General features: G+C 43.1%; 2 protein-coding genes across 4 annotated transcripts; one reads left to right on the top strand and one right to left on the bottom strand.

Annotated features, from left to right (window-relative positions):
• mlana (melan-A) lies at positions 1-2,996 on the top strand. Its single transcript, XM_040000732.1, has 5 exons — positions 1-174; positions 1,615-1,707; positions 1,842-1,938; positions 2,144-2,251; positions 2,705-2,996. The coding sequence occupies exons 2-5, from the start codon at positions 1,619-1,621 to the stop codon at positions 2,771-2,773; spliced, it is 363 nt and encodes a 120-aa protein (XP_039856666.1). The 5' UTR covers positions 1-174; positions 1,615-1,618; the 3' UTR covers positions 2,774-2,996.
• Positions 2,997-3,036: 40 nt separating this feature from the next.
• Positions 3,037-15,648, bottom strand: LOC120714483 (uncharacterized protein KIAA2026). 3 transcript variants are annotated; one of them, XM_040000726.1, is made up of 10 exons: positions 14,598-15,648; positions 13,625-14,327; positions 12,966-13,166; positions 11,227-12,848; positions 11,074-11,135; positions 10,863-10,952; positions 10,644-10,759; positions 8,803-9,014; positions 6,571-8,595; positions 3,037-5,722 (listed from the first exon to the last, which is right to left on the bottom strand). In XM_040000726.1, the coding sequence occupies exons 2-10, from the start codon at positions 14,314-14,316 to the stop codon at positions 3,747-3,749; spliced, it is 6,996 nt and encodes a 2,331-aa protein (XP_039856660.1). In that variant the 5' UTR covers positions 14,317-14,327; positions 14,598-15,648; the 3' UTR covers positions 3,037-3,746. The 3 variants fall into 3 exon arrangements, with proteins under 3 accessions (XP_039856660.1, XP_039856659.1, XP_039856658.1); XM_040000725.1 differs by having other exon boundaries at positions 14,844-15,648; XM_040000724.1 differs by having other exon boundaries at positions 15,252-15,648.
• Positions 15,649-17,038: the final 1,390 nt, after the last annotated feature.

Raw genomic sequence — 17,038 nt, 5'->3', positions numbered from 1 at the left:
CCATGAGTCTCTAACCCGTGACGGTCATGAGGGTTTTTTGCCCCTCTCTGCTCTCCAGCACACTGAGTTAAGATATTTGAGGAGTGAAGAAACACAGCGCTCCGTGGACCCAGTCTTTCTGAGAAGCCAAGCTGACCAGAAGAGCTGCTTTCTGAATCCTTTCTCTCAAACCTGGTAAGGTAGCTGATTTTTCTGTTTGTCTTACTTTTCTATAAAAAGAAGGCTTGTTAAAGGCATGTGGGGCATTGTGCTTTTATGAAAGGCTCAATTTGACATGACATTAATGTGAATTAAGGAAATGCTAATTAGGGTCTTCTTGATAAGGTTCATTTCACTGCACAGATGTAGGATACTCAAAGACAATCTTAGTAGCAGTCGATTTCCATTGTATCTACATAATATATATGTGATTTGTATTGATGTGCACTTAAAGTCTGTAAGATAGCATCAGTCAACACAAAGACAGAGAGAATAGACAGATAGAAGAGATGCAGCCAAGTCCGGTGTATACACTGGACAGACACAGAGTGGAAAAAGTAAGTGGTCCAAAGCTTGGAACCCCTACACAGTTACACTTTTGTGTTATTTTAAAAGTTTTAATAATTGTATCAAGACATACTGGCTTTACATTACAGGCTATTAAAGAGTGAGGACTATCTGAACTTAATTTTACCTTATCAAGATTGGGTACAATATAATATTTTCACTTAAAAAATTTGCATGCGGGTAGATAATAATGATTTCACAGTGCAGAGCTAAGCTTTATAGCATGTAATTGTGTCCAGACTATTTGTTTGGCAGTTTATGGACCTCCCTCTGGGATAATATTAGACTACTGCAATTCATTGTATTATGGTCTAGATCAGGCCACCATCCATCGTCTTCAGATGGTTCAAAATGCAGCTGCTCGCCTGCTAACTGGTACCAAACGGAGAGAGCATATAACCCCAGTTTTAGCTTCTTTACACTGGCTTCCTGTCTCCTACAGGATCCAATTTAAACTTTTACTTTTTGTTTTTAAGTCACTTAATGCCCGAGCCCCTCCTTACCTGTCTTAGCTCCTCTCTGCCTATGCTCCAGGAAAAACCACGAGGTCTAGCTCAAAACTAATGTTGTCCATCCCGACTAATCTCAAATCCCGTGGTGATAGATCCTTCTCTGTGGCAGGTCCCAGACTTTGGAATAGTCTCCCCTAAAATATTAGATCTGCACAAACACTTGAGCAATTTAAATCATTACTAAAGACACATTTCTATGCCCTGGCTTTTAACACACTATGACCCAAGCATTTTGGTCTTATTTGAATTAGTTTAGTTATTGTTTTAATTCTTTTATTGTCCTATTATTGTTTTTTATTGTTATTATTGTATTACATTGTTGCTTTTTAATGCCATTTTTATATTGTTAAGCACTTTGTGCAGCATCGGCTGTTTGAAATGTGCTATATAAATAAATTTGACCTTGACCTTGACCTTAATATCAAAGCAGCACCTCACATCATATCCCATTTTCAATTATTATATGGCTATATAGGCTACAATGGGTTTAAATAGTCAGTCATGTGAGCGTATTGTCTATTTGTTCCTTATAAAATGATCCCTTGTTGACTTTCAGCTTGATGTTGTGTAATCGTACACACGGCATGCCTCGTGGGGACTTCAACGTTTATTTTGCCAGCAGCAGGCGAGGAAACGTCAGAGCTGAGGAGTATGTGTCTATTGTCATCTTAAAATCATTGCTATTAAGCTACTGCTGTGCCCAAATTTGTATTGTTGTGAACAATTTAAAACCCACATGCAAAGTAAAGTTTTTCTCAATTTGAATTGTGTTGTGGACCACAGGGCAGTGGGCATAGCTCTGCTGGTTGTCATCCTTGCAGCACTTCTCATCCTGGGCTGCTGGTACTTCAAGAAAAGGAGTGGCTACAAACTTATCAGAGTGAGACCATCACACTTTATAACTGATTTATGTTATTCTGATTTGTTGTTGGTGAACATCTGTAAAATGTCAAAATGAAAATTCAGTTCACCCTATTTCAAAGAGCATCATGTGTTCAGTTTGTACCCATCTTTTCCCAGCCTGTATCACTAAGTTCTCATTTTGTTTCATCACAAACCCTCGTACACCTTTCTGTAACTTGCAGAGCCCCAGATCGGGATCATCAGGTTATACAGGAAGCCAGTACTCGGAGGCAGGATCTCCAGCAGAAAACAAGATGGCTCTTACTGATTTTGGCAGCTTCCAATCTGTGGTGAGACAATTACTTCAGGAATAATAGCCACATATACAGGATATAGTAATGCCCCCCAAATCACCAATCAGTAGGTATTTCATTTAAATTTTGTGCAACCTGATATTCCACACAGAGCCTCAGAGCTTTGAAACATGATGTAGAGCACGTGAAAGCAAAAGCTGTGGATGCCTGAAGCAAGGATTATGTCACCAGACTGGAGGGAGGTATAAAAATGTTTAATTCCCAGAGGAGATGTGTGTATGGTGGAAAAGTGAAAGGAGGATCAGAGCAGCAGTCTTTCAAATATCATGCGGAATCCCGTGTGTGAAAAATTGACATTTTGCATTTGTTGTAATGACATGTCCCTAGGGAAATAAACTTTGGCTTCACTTTTCAACGCTGCATAAACATGTTATTCACATATAACTGAACTGTAGCTTTCATTTTTGTTGTTGTTCCACTTCTCTACAGGTTCCTAATGCACCTCCAGCCTATGAGAAGATTTCCTCTGGGCCATTGCCACCTCCGTATTCCCCCTGAAGCACTGTGGCTGAAGATGGAAGAGGCAAAGAAAGACAATGAAGAAGGAACTTCAAGCTCACCTTGCTGTTTGAAAATATATAATCTTATGTCCATAGCAATATAGCGCATTGTAGCCAAATATAGGTGAAACTACTGTATCTCTCACTTTGTAAAATTAAAAACTACACAAATGAACACAGCTTTAATACTATAGCTTGTTTCAATAAACAGTAAAACACTATTATTGCATATTTCTGAGGATAAGAAAGCAGACACGCTTGTTTGGGACAGTTGCATTGTTTATTTCCATGCAGTATCGTCCAGAATTGTTCCATGAAAATGTACCTAGTAATTTTTTTTATTTTTTGGGGGGGAAAAATCTATATGGTAAAAATAAATAAATGTGACTTTAAAACATTTATATTGGCTCAAATATGTAGTACAAATTTCTCTAGTAGTTTATTTCTAAAAAGTAAAATGCCTCTTTCAAATGGTTACTAGTTGAAAATAAGGACATGACAGACTGGATGCTGATGGATTTTTCCTTTCTTTTCTTTCCAAACTGACAGACAAAAGTAGAGCAAGTTGTAATGATAAATCGTAAACAATACTGGGACTGAAATGCTAAACTGCTAAAGCTCAACTTGAAATCTATTTCATCTACCTTCCTGTTGTATCAATTGGTTATAACACTTGTAATTACTCAAGGAAGGGTCTACACATTTGAAATCAGGGCAACCTTAGTAGTGTCCCCCTCCAGAAACTCTTCACAGTATACATTTTTCACCATGTCTGACTGAGCAGGTTTACATGTAAGACAATTAAATCAGAGGATGAAACCTAATGTAGCATAACTTTAAGTTAGGAGTCAAAGTAAAGCTGAAAATGTAGTTCTTTAACCAGGATTAAAACAAGCAAAAATATGTGAACCCTGCTAAAACTAAGCAGCTGAAAAGTGGTGTCTGAGCTTTCACACTCCACTTTAATTGGTTCACTTTGTGTCTGCCGTTGAAGGCTGTAAAGAGGAATCATGTGTTTGTAGTGCTCCAGTGGAACGGTTGGTACAAATCACCAGTGCATCCCGAGGTTCAGTCAGCTCTGCTGAACTGACCGGCCGCTGAACAGTGCTCAAAACAGCCCCATCGGGACTAATGAGCATCTTGGAAGCTACACTTGTATGCAGACCCAGGGCTGAGGTCTGCACAGAGTGTTTTCCAAGTGTCTGATTGGTCAGTACAACAGGTGGATGGATGGTGGTGTTCGTTTTACTCGATGGGATTGTTTGACCTGGAGTGATTATTACAGTTGTGCTGGATGAAGATGTGGTCTCCACAGTTGCTGTTTCAAATGTGTTGACAGTGCTTCCGATGGGTGGAACAGTAGCAACAGGCAGTGCCTGCATTCTAGAGACTCCACTGATGATTGGTGGAACAGCCACAGTTGGCAAAACCTGTGTCCGTGTGCCAGCAGGCACTGTTTGCACGAGTGGGGTCTGTTTTTTGATTGATGTGTTGCTCAGCCCTGAATGCATTAAAACCTGTGGTTGAGCGGTGGTCGGTGCTGCAAATCGGACAGCTGTCTGCTGAGGCTGTATGCCTAGGGTTGTCACTGCAATCACATGCTGGGTAGGAAGAGAACCATGCAAAGCTGGTGTGTCTGCTATTACTGGTGCTACTGGCGAAGAGAGGGGTGCAGGAACTGGTATAACAGGGCTGGGTAGGGTAACAGCTGATGGCCTGGGTACTACAGGCAATGACAGAGGTCCCGACAATCTGGCCAAGGGGGGTGCTACTACAGGTGAAATGGTTGATAAACATTTTGCTTGTGTAGTGGCAGCTAGTCTGACTGTGCCCTGTGCTGATCCAAGACAAGGGGCACTTGTTAACACTGGTACAGTTGGTACACTTTCTAACCTTGCTGTAGGGGAGACCAGAGTGGATGTACCTACTGGAGATAATGCAAAGTTACCCACGTGTGCAGTTGGCAACCTAGGAAGTGCCGATACTACATTTGTTTTACTGGGTAACAAATTTGAGCCCAGGCCAGGTGTTCCTGTTAGTTTTAGTGACAAGACATTAGGAGTGGTTGCCAGCAACGGTGGAACGACAGCAGGGGTGCTTGCCACAAAGGGAGAACTTACAGCTGTGACACCAGGCAGCCTGGCTGGGGGTTGGGGCAAAACTGGCGCCCTGGGGGCTACCATGGCATGGCTTGCACCTTGAGAAGGTACTGATGGTCCAGTGCTTGTAGGACTGGCAGGAGGCACTTGTTGTGCAGGGCTAGAGATGATAAGGACGTGGCTGCCTGGAGCCAAACCCTGGGGAGGGACTACAAAGCGTGCATTGTTGAGGAGAATTTGTGTGCCAGCAGCAAGTGGCGTAGAGGTGTTAATGACTATTCTCTGCTGGATTGTGCTGGTTGCAGAGGTGGTGAATGGGGTACAGGTGGTTGTTGCAGAGGAGAGAGGGAGTTGGGTTTTATTGCGAGCAAACTGAGATGAAGAGAAGGAGGAGGAGGAAGTGGTTTCTTCACCGATACTCCTCTGACAATCAAGAGTGAGTGTGGAAGTTCGGTCTGGCCTACTCTCCACAGTAGTAGCTGTCTGAACAGGAGTGGTGATGGACACTACGCTTCCTGGGATATTAACATCATTCTTTATCATGTTTCCCTTTGGCTGAGCAGCAGCAGTGTTTATGGATGTATAACAGCCTGTTTGTGAAATCAAGGAGGATGCCGGGATTCCCTGGAGGTGAGAGCTGGTGCTGACTGATCCATGAGAGACAAGCTGGGAAGAACAATTAGTGATGGCATTTAAACTTGTTGCTGGGACCAGTCCAGTGGTAGTGGTGAAGGTTGTTGGACCACATGCATTTGAAACAGACCCTGGTGTGAACTTGGAAGCAGACTGTGACAGGGCATAAGTAGTCTGTCCAGTAGTTGCTTTCCCTGGTAACTGGATTTGAACCCCTGGTGAAACAAAGATGAGAAAAATATTTATTAAATTTGTGGTGAAAAAGGTTTCTTTGATTCCAGCAAATCAAGCACTACAGTGAAGTAGTCAACAATGCGAGTCCAACACATAAGTCTTTTTTCCAAGCCAAACCAACTGTGAAGATGACATCATCATATAGCCATGCTCTCTCTCTCTCTCTCTCTCGCTCTCTCTCTCTCTCTCGCTCTCTCTCTCTCTCTCACACACACACACTGAGTAAGAAGGCAGCATGACCAAGACGTGTTGTCCTCAGTTGTTCTGCAAGATAATGCTTTCTAGAGAAGACAAGAGCAGCACACATTCCTGTAATCACTATCAAAATCACAGGTAAGTCATTTATCAAACCATCTTCTCTTCTTATTTTGCCTGCATCCTTTTAAGGTTGCCATAACGAATTATCTGCTTCCCATTCTTTCAAATCAACCCTCTCCGTGCCCTTCTTCACTGCATACATGAACCTTCTCTGTGGTCTTCCTTGTTTTCTCCTGTCCACATGGCAACTCAATCTTGAACATCCTTCGTCCAGTAAATCCACCATCCCTCCTTTGCACATGTCCAAACCATGACCTCAAGTTAACCTGTCTATCACCACTGCAACCAAGAAGGGGTTCAGAGCAGATCCCTGCTCACCAACTTCACTGCTTAAAAAGCTTCACCTGCTCTGCTACATTCGATTTACTTATATGCCAACATTGGATAGTGTGGCATTTCTCCCACTATGAGATACATGTTATACACATAAACTTTACAAAGTTTTCAAAATTGAGCCAACCCAAGACAAACAACAAATAATAATAATAATAATAAAAAAACAAAAACTCACCTTGGGGCAGGGTGATGTTTTTGCCCTTGGACAATGGCTCCAAGCTGATACTTCTAGCAGGTTTTCCTGGTCTTAATCCCACCTTCAGAGTCTGACTTGATAATGAAGTAGTTGCTCCCTGTCCACTTGCACACGTTGCCATCGCCGGTGCTGAAAGGCTTCCAATGACGGTGGCTGATGATGTCAATGCGGGCTGAGTGACAAACATGAGTCTTGAACTAGGACCTGGCTTCGGGGAGGAGGGTGTCCCTTTGGATGCAGCTACATTTGAGGATGAGGATGAAGATGGAGTAACCAGGATGAATTTGGTAACTTGGGATCCTTCATCTGTAGTGGTGCGTTTCATACCAGTCTTGCTGGTGGCTGCTTGGGAAAACCCTGAGCCACTTTGTAGTGGCACGGCAACACTGCTATTAGCTACTGAAGCTTGAAAATGAGAACCCGCAGCAGGTGTGTGGACTGGCTGAGAAATGTTTGTCACAACTGTAGAACCAGTTGAGGTACTGAGGCCCTGACTTACAGCAACAGCACTGGCTGTAGTTTGACTTTTTGGGCATGTTATACCACTACCAGTGGTTGCAGTGAGCATGGTATTTTTGAGAGAGGAAGGGGTTTTTAACACAGGATGAATCTGCTGCTGGGGTTGGGAAATTGTCATTGCTTGGACAACAGAAGGTGCGGTCTGAGTGGGAGCAGAAGTAGACTGTGTGGCCTTGGACAGAAGGAAGGCTTTAAACTGAGGCGAGATAGTGATGACTGGACTGGTATGTACAGAGCCAAGTGTGTTTTGGTCCGAGGATGTCTGGACCTTGACAATGCCCGTGTTGCCACATCTAGTTGTTACCAGGATTGACTGTGAGTCACGGATGCACACAGTCTTCAGCTCCTGTTTCGGGTCTGTAGGTTTCTCAGGCTCAGTACAAACTGCATTTGAAACTGCTGTGATGGAGGTTGTGTTTGGTGTGGTATCTTGTGAAGCACTAGCTTGGACACTGCATAACTGTGTCTCTTTAGATCCTGCTCTGTTTAGAGCCCCGTGTTGAAGACGAGGTGAAACCGAAGGAGAAGGGGTCTTCACTGTCCTGGCATCTTTTAGGGGCGCCACTTGTTGAACAGGAATTCTGTTTTCAGGAATCCTGAACCCAGGCACATCGGTAGACATACAAAAAGAGCTGGCCACTTTGGAAACTATTGCCTGAAAGCCTTTAGTCTGTTGTTGAGCTAAAGAGCAAGACTTTGCTTCAGTTTTATGAACGAGAAGGTTAGAAGGCAGAATCACTACTTGCTGGACAGTCTTTTCTCCAGTGTCTTGGCCCAGGACGGGCTGAACTGAGATCTTTATTGGGCTATTGTTGTCTTTCCTTACAAGGTGACCCAGTCCCTCAGGCACCTTGTACACCACTTGGACTGGATTTTTAAGTGCAGTCTGTGTTGGTTTGCCTTGTGGAGATTTAGGAAGAACTGCTGCCACAGTGGCCACTTCTGACTGCTCAGGGGCTTTTGTCTGCTGTGGTCCTCGTACCTGAATCTGTTGCTTGTTCTGTTGGGAACTGGATGGAGAACTTTGTGCTTTTGAAAGTTTGGTGTTAGCTACTGCAGTTGTAGGCAGGGAGACCAAAGACCTCTTGCTCGGTTCATCTTCACTGTTAACACCTGGGCAATCAGCAGGTCGATTCATTAAGGTCACTTTGTTTCCCACACTCTTAGCCAGCAGGGTGGGGATGGGCGTGTAGCCCTTAGGTAGTCCAATGGTTGGGTGAAGGATGGGGGATCTGGGAGGCGCTGAAGCATGGGCTGTTACCCTTTCTGCCCATGCTGAATCCCTGGATTTATTTGCTGGGTTCAGGTCAGATCTCGACTGTGACCTGGAGTCGGCATAAGCAATTATGCTGCTTACAGTCTGATCTTTTTGCCGCAGACCAATTCCTTTCTCTGCACTGGCTTGAGGGTGTTTTAGGTGGTTTGGAGGTACACATGTCACCGTGTTTTCTCCAGTAGACTCAGCCTTAATGTCTCTAGTGCTTGCTGAGAAGAAAATAGAAAAGTCTATTACAGATGTATTGATTTATAAGCTTTACTATTGCCTATGAAGGTTCAATAGGCAGTGACTTTCATCTAGTACAGTCAAATAAGCTAAGAACAGTGTAAACTGACTGCACTACTGCCTACAGAATGAGGAAAATCTTACATTTCAGTAAACAAAACAACAACGTTAGATTCAAGCGCAATTACCTCCACTCCAGAGACCTCTAGGAACTCTGTTTTCCATGTCTTCCTCTTCTGATCTCCCATAATGACCTGACAGTGAAGGAACCTCCTTCCCTAAATCCCTTTCTTCATCATCATCAGATGATGATGATGATGATAAATTGCTCTCTTCGCGCTCAAAGTTACTGTACTCTGGGTGCTTCTTGAAATCATCAAATTCCTTCTTCAAACGGAGCCTGACAATAGAAAAACAATGAAAAAAATCAAGACTTCAGTAATGATGCTATATTACAATGAGCTGTTTAAATAAAGTTGTCATCATTATACTTTGTTCTGGACAGACGACCACCAAATGAGCAAACATACCATTAAGACCAGCAATACAACTTAAACAGAAGACAACACCAACAAAACTCAATTATGGTAAACCTTAAATTCAATTTGAATGTATTTGAATAAACACTCACTGGCCAATTTATTAATTACAGTAGGTTAACTGCTTGTTATCATAAATAGCTAACAAGCCTATCACATGCTTCCAACTCAAAGCATTTAGGCACGTAGACAGAGATAAGATGACCTGTTGAAGTTCAAAAGGAGCATCAGCATAAAGATAAGTCAGGTAAGATTTTTCAGCACAACCCTCTCTAGGGCTTACAAAGAACGGACTAAAAAAGACAAGAGAAAATATCCAGTGAGCAGCAGCTTTCTGATTAATAATGCCTTGTTAATACCAGAAGTCAGAAAACAATTGCCAGATTACTTCAAGATGATAGAAAGGCAACAGTACCTCAAATGGCCATGCCTTACAGCCGAAGTATGAAAAAAAGCATATCTGACTGTAGGGTTTTGCGATATGACGAAATATATCGGACGACGAAATTAAAACATCTATCGTTTCATATTATACCCTACTGTTTGTTTCATGGTGTCGCAAAATACACTGTTTACAGCAATATGTTTTCATCGTTTGGATGGTCACCGTGTGGATGCAGGCACAGAGAATACCAGCATGGCCAGTCAAGATGGGGCAGAACCAGGCAGCTCCAAACAGAAGGACCTCTGTAGCATGGACATGGTTTGGTTATGAAAAGTCTGACACGGACCAGAAAACTGTACTATTCAAATTATGCCACAAACCGGTCTCCACCACAGACTCAAACACGACAAACCTCTTCTACCACCTACGCAAGAATCATGTGAAAGAGTACGGAGAGAGTTTACGGATGAGAAGCCTACAAATGATACAGGCTCACCAAAATCGACAATAGGTGATTGGAAAAACATTGCCTGATCTGACAATTATTGATTTCTGCTACAAAATACATTATTTCGTATATTATTTTCCTGACACACTTTGAGCCCCTCAGTATCAGTTGAGCATCATTTTAACACCACAGCCCACCTGAATATTATTGCAAACCATCCTTGTATGACCACAGTGATGGTGATGGTTGACAGCTGCTTTCATAAGAATAACACACCAACTACAGAATTCAAATGATCTAACACTGGTTTCCTGAACATGACAGTGAGTTCTCTCTGTACTCAAATGCTTCCACAGTCACCAGATCTCAATCCAACAGAGCACCTGTGGGATGTGGCGGAAAGCGAGATTCACACCATGGACGTGCAACCGACAAGTGTGCAGCAACTGTGTGATGCTATTTCGTCAAAACGCCCAAAATCTCTGAGCAATGTTTATAGCACCTTGTTGCCTTGTTGAAGCTGTGCGATGAAGAATTAAGGAAGCTCTAAAGACAAAAGGGGGTCAAACCTACCTACTGTTGTACCTAATAAAGTGTCCAGTGAGCTTGCATAAATATGAATGAAGAATAAATCCAATGATTGTGTAAGCGTCAAACCTGTTCCTTTGGTGTGCTTTGACAAGCTTGGGTTCCCAGGGTGAGAGCTCATTCAGTAGTCTGATTAGTGTGCTATGGAGGTCTTTCACTGCTTCTCTCCTATAGTACCACCGACCCTGCGAGTTCAAACGTGTAAAGGAAAACTTAAGTGAGTGGGCAACACTGAAATGTGAGGAAAAACTTTTTTCCCTCTGCTTAATAAAAATGACTGTGACCTACCAATCTCTTTTTAGTGCTCTCCAGGTCATCAAGCTCATCTTCAGTCTTACCGATCAGCTCGCGTAATTCCTCGAGACTGGTGCAGACCAACTATACAAGAGGAAAAAAAGGGCACAGAAAACTGTCAAGGACTAAATCAGGTCTAAAATTAAAATAGGAAAAAACAGACTAACAAAGGAACAAGATCAGAGTGTACAGTGAATCTGACTACCTTGAATGAGGGCTCAGCTGAAAGTTCCTCTTTGATTTTCTTTGAACATTCAGGTTTTTTACCTGTCAGAAATAATTAATACACAAATGATTTTGATGTAATACTGACGGAAGCCACATGAGCGACATCATTACCAATCTTTTTTCCCCTCACCTGTTTTATGTTTCTTTTTCTTGTCTTTTCTCTTGATTGTTGTGCCAACTTTCCGCAGTGTAGACTTGGCAGCCTCAGCTGGGGACAGCCTCATCCTGTCCACATGCTGTAGCTGCTTGTGCTCTCCTTTTACCCTCAGCAGCTGTTCCCTCCCTCGCTTTTTCTTCCGCTTTTTTTTTTTAGTCCATATTTTGTCATTCGCCCTCTCTTCAGTCGAGTTTTGAGTGCTCTCAGAAGACAGCTGTGTGGCCAGCTCTGATGGACCACAACAGAAGCCACACTCCTCAGATTTAACACTGCTAGTTTTCTTTTTACAACATTCAAAACACGAAGATCTTTGGTGTCCCTGAGTGGGACTTCCTCCCTCCATTTTGACTCCCAACAGTTTAGTTGGAGAGGCCAGATTCACAGATCGAGCGGGAGACCTGCCTGTGTAGCTGTGCTCCCCTACATTCAGACAAGGCTCTTGTGTTTCTGCTTTAATAGTGCGAACTGCACCCAGTGTCAAGCCCGGCTCCTGTTTTATTGTGATTCTCTTTGCTTGTTGCTCCACATCTAAAGTCTCTTGCTTTAAATGAATTCTTACACTACCTCCTTCACTGGGACTGATGTGTGTGTGGCGCAGTGAGTTTGTGTGTATTTTTAAGTCCAGTTTAGAGTCTTCACAAGAGTCTCCATCAGAGGACGCCAATTCAGAAATCTGCTCCAGCGACCACAACTTTAACTTTTTTTGATCTTCTTCTTTCTCGTTTTCCTTTTTGAAAACACTAAATGTCTCTCTTTTCCGTTTTCCCAAATTACCAGTCTCTGCAGTGTCCATGGAGACTCCAAAACACCCCCTATCACTTTTATTGCCCTCATCCCGCATGCCATCTGACTCATCCTCCGTACCTGGCTTAAAATCAACTCTTTTCACCCATACCGAAGGAAATGGGAATGCTGGGGGTGTGCTGGGGCTCTGGCGATAGATCCTCAGGTCTGCGCCACAGAAATGTGGGAAATGTATATAGGTATTCTCCTTGCTGTCATAGCCCAAGATAGACTCCCTACATTCGTGGATGGGCTGGGCGAGCACAGCATCCTGTACATCCTTCTGTGTTTCATACACATGATCACATAGCCCCTTCAGAAGCCATACTCGCTGATAGAAGGGCAACAAGTGGAAGGGTTTCTCTTCTAAAGGGCTAACCTCCCCTAGGGTGCTAAAAAACTGGTGGCAAAGTCCCAGCTGTTCAGCGCGACCTGGCTGATCACGGGAGGCACCAATGGTTCGATACCAGCCTAAGACACGCTGCCTTAGCTCTGACTCCCATCGCCTGTAAGGCAACGTAGGCCGGCGGTGCAGTGTGGCCCTCCTCTGTGGAGGCGAGAGCAGGGAAGACATTATTTTGGAGAGGAGCAGGCTGCAACGGGGCATCAGCAAACAACGTTCCACCTCAAAAAATATGATCTCAGGGAGGTTGAGGGCAGTCTGAGCTAGGCAGAGAAAGTGTCCTATAGCAGGGAGTTCCCAGAGGGTCTGCACAGTGTGGGGAAAAGCCAGTGAAAGCAAGCTCTGCTCCCACTCTTCCACCTCCTTGGCTGACATTTCTTCGGCCTCTTTCTTCTCAAGCTCACGTTGCCTGCAAATGCAAAGGTATAGTTGTGGTTTTAAACTCTGCTTTACTTTTGCACTAAATCATCACAAAAATCAACACGCAACAGAGACTTTTAGTCTTTCCTTTCAGCAATTCACTCACCTCTTCTCCTCCTTGGCCCTCTGTTGCTCCTCTAGCCGCAGGGTCTGCACCATGATCGACTCGTGCCCACCGACAGTGATCGTAGCAAGGCTACGAGGTGTGGATCGCCGCCGCGTGGAGGTGCCCCCCGTGCCCCGTTCCTCCTCTGCCCCAAAACGTCCTTTAGAAGTAACTGCCAAAGTTGTTTTCTCTCGCAGCGTTCTAGTTTGACAAATGGAGAAATAAAAAAAGGAAAACAAAAAGCCGGGTACACCAAAATGAATAAAGTTACTTTATAAAACCAAATGAACATGGAGTATATTGACACTACTAATGTGATCAAACAGACAAACAATTATTTAAAATGGGATAACTGTAACATGCAAGTACATTTTGTTATTAATAAGCAAATAAATACTAAATAAGATGGTTGAGACATAATTTGCTGTCTCGTTACTTTATAAACATTACTTTTTTATTATTATTATTAATTTTAGTTTAAAATAATATAAACATTACTATTATTATAAATTACTGATTGGAAACTTGTGAAACACCAACTTGTTGAGAATCCAAGTGACAGAAAACACCTTTGGTATGATCGTGATTGCAAATTTACAATACTTTGGACATTTCTCTCCGCAGCAATCTGTTCAAGAGTGTAGTTTCATTATCTTTACCTGGACAGCAGCGTCAGCTTCTGCTCCAGCATAATTTCCAGCTTTTGTGCCTGTTTGGAGATCCAGTGGTCCACACCATGGTAGCGATAACAGTTCTCCAACATCAGTCTGAAGTCCGCAACAAACTCTGTTATGGTCTCGTATTCCTGGCTGACAAACTTCTCCTCCATCCTCCGCAAGCACATCGACTGCCTGAGCTGTGACTGCACCCGACCCTTGACCCCTCCGATACCATGCTGGGCCTCCTGGTGGCCAATGGGATAGAGGAATGGGCTGGCGATCCCTTTGTGCTTATCCAAAAGAAAGCCAGTAAATATCCTATAAGCTTGCTGGACCTCATAGTTCATGTCCTCTTCGAAGGTATTGCTGTTGGTGGAAATGCAGACTTCAGGCAGTGAGAGGTCACTGTTGGAAAACTCTGACATACCATCATTGCTCAGAGCCAGGTGGTCACCCTCTGCAGTGAGATCTCCACTGTCGCCAGGGCAGCATAACGCCACCACTGTATCAACGTCACAGGTGCCATTACTGAGCCCCTCTTCTGTTATAACCAAGCCGGTGTTTTCAGCGTTGCTGCGCACCCATTTTTGACTTTGTGAAGACATGACGATGTCAGAGGCGAGCTGCTGAGGTGCGGAGTCTCGGTCAGTCACATCTGCTGTGATTTGCTCGGTCATGTCCTCCTGATCCATAGCACTGACGCCTGAAGAGGGTGACAGGTGTCACCTATGGCGACTTCTTATTTTACAAATAACACTCAGTGATGAAAGACTAGACTTGGTCAAATATACAATGCATTTATACAGCCCCCAAAAACCGCAAAATGGGAAAACTGTCAATTAATTTGATGCCCAACATCACTAAGCTAAGTTTGCTTTCATTTTAAGCGATGTCATGAACAGTGAACACATTATCAGAGACACATGATAAAACGCGGGGGTGTTTACCTCGTAGAATTAGCGGGGTGACTTACCTTACCCTAAATGCCCCATCTTTCAAAACTTTCCCTGCATCAGTGTCTAGCTAACTCGAAGTTAGCTGTTCACACGCTAGCGCAAAATCAAGTCAGATCAACGGTAAGCAAACAAAAGTTTGCTCTGCCTGTTCTTCAACAAAAACTAAAGGGCACCCCCTTATCGCTCCTCGCATCCTGACCACGTGCAAAATAACAACAAAACAAAGTGACCATAGACAGAATTTGGTTGGTTCAACGACATACCTCGCCGTTTTCAGCTCGGCTCCTCAGACGCACCAGGCAGGGCAAGCTTAGCAGCCACGAAGGCTTGCTAGTTCTGCTAGCTTTGCTATTGTTTCCAGCCTAGGGCCTGCAATTGCTGCGTTTGCTCTCCATGGTGAAAATGTTGCAGCGGTTACATGTCCAGGTAAAAAAGTTAAGCGGGCGTATCATGTCGCCATCGCACGGAATGATGTCAGTGACAACTGGACGGCTAACGGAGCATTAGCCGATTGTTTCAAAACGCATAACAGTTCATTGTCACTAGCTACCCAGCTAACCAGCTAGGTTTTCAACTTGACAGCTACTTTATGGCGGGTAAAAATGTACACATTCACTTCAGAGACAAATATACACCGTGTGGCAGGTATACTATGAACGCTGAGCGCTTACAAAAACCTAGTAACTGACTCCTCTGGGTTGTTTGAAGACAACTGAAGTGTCCAGTTCGCTTCCACCCTGCGTGCCCTCGATGCAAATGTGCGCAGCTTGACGCAGCTAGCATGTTCCGTGTCACGCCGAACCGTTGTTTTGTTTTGTTTATTTCTTACGAGGGGGGAAAGGCGGGCACACACATACATTACACACACTCGATGCTGTATCATTGAGCTTTTTATAAGTATGTCTCTTGTCGTCATGGAAAATGCGAACGCGCTGAGACACTTATCATTACACAAATTAATACACGCGTAAAAATCCACCAACTGATAAAGCCACAATGCACAGAATGACACTGTTTAAAGTTCATTTACACTTAAGGGCTTAAGCGCCTTTAAATAAGTTAGATGAGATATAAAAGAATGTTCGTGTACGATGTAAAGTTCTGCAACGCACACGTCTCACGTTTGGCCGGTAGATGTCGCTAGATGAGCGTCACACGCCTGTGATTAGAGTGAAAATTTCCCTTCTTTTAATCTCTCAGGTCGTCCCTTAACCTCTTTATTAATTACCCCAAATCACATTGTGGCTATACTTGTAATTAGAGTGTGATTTAGCACAACATGTAATACAACTCATAGGTTTACATTAACAAAGCACGTGACATGGAGCCGCAGTAAAATGAGCAACTCTGACAACGAGGAGGTCTCCTGCTGGGACAACTGTTAATTAAGCAATTATGCCACCAGGGAACCGTGCTGTACAGAGACTTCAGCGCAGCTAAAAGGTGGGTTTTCAGTCCAGTATGGGCCCTCATTTTGGCGCAAAATAATGGATGATTATGAGTTATATGACACTTAAGAAATACATTAAGAAAATCCGACTAATATATAAAGCACAAAATACGAAAATATGTGTACTTTCTCCAGTAAATCGTTAAAGGGATATCCAGAAGGTTGGAAATACTGAAGATGGTCAAGAAATTGCTTCCATATGTCTGCAGCATAGTTGCGATACTATCACTGCATTTTAAGTGCCCCGCATGCTTTTGTAGAACATAATGCATGTATTTGATCCCATGTGTCATTAAGTGAAAATATAAATGAAAAAAAAAGAGCAATTGGTTTCCTTGCTGGAGCAAGAGCAGCATCTTTCTCAAAGTGATGCAGCTGTAGGCCTTCTTGTGAGAAGGTGGAAGGTTTGACTAAAATTCAATACTGTGAAAAACTCTTGAGTCACCCTTATTTCTTTATATTTTTAAGATGAAACTTAGAATAGGTGCCAAAGTTAACTGATACATATGCAAACATTAATGGAAATTCAGTATGCAAGACAAAAACAGTTGATACAATTCTAAAGAGCTTGAAAGTCAGTATTTTCGTATGACCACCTTTGTTCTTCAGCAAAGCAAGAAGCTTTCTTGTCATTTCTTTAAATATTCTTCAGGAATACTTCTCTAGATTTTTTTGAAGACATCTAAAACTCTGTTCTGTCAAGATGGTCCCACTGCTTCAATAATGTTAAAGTCTGGCCTCTGGGGAGGCCAATCCATGACTGATATCGTACCACTGTTTGTTTTTCCAAATATGCTTTTACTGCATTGCTAGTCTGTTTGAGATCATTGTTATGTTATTGTTATTGTTATTGTCAGTCAGTCTTTCTAGACAATATTGTATTGTGGATCAAAATCTGATGGTACTTTTCTGGCTTAATAAATCCATATTAACAAGATCCCCCAAGACCACTGACTGAACTGTGGGCCCAAACACGATAGAACCTCTGCTGTGTTTTAGGTCTTTCCT

Source organism: Simochromis diagramma, unplaced genomic scaffold, assembly GCF_900408965.1.
Source record: "Simochromis diagramma unplaced genomic scaffold, fSimDia1.1 OVJJ01000596.1, whole genome shotgun sequence".
NCBI classification, from domain to species: Eukaryota; Metazoa; Chordata; class Actinopteri; order Cichliformes; family Cichlidae; genus Simochromis; species Simochromis diagramma.
Note: the sequence above shows the minus strand (reverse complement) of the source record. Positions and strands in the feature narration are given on the sequence as shown.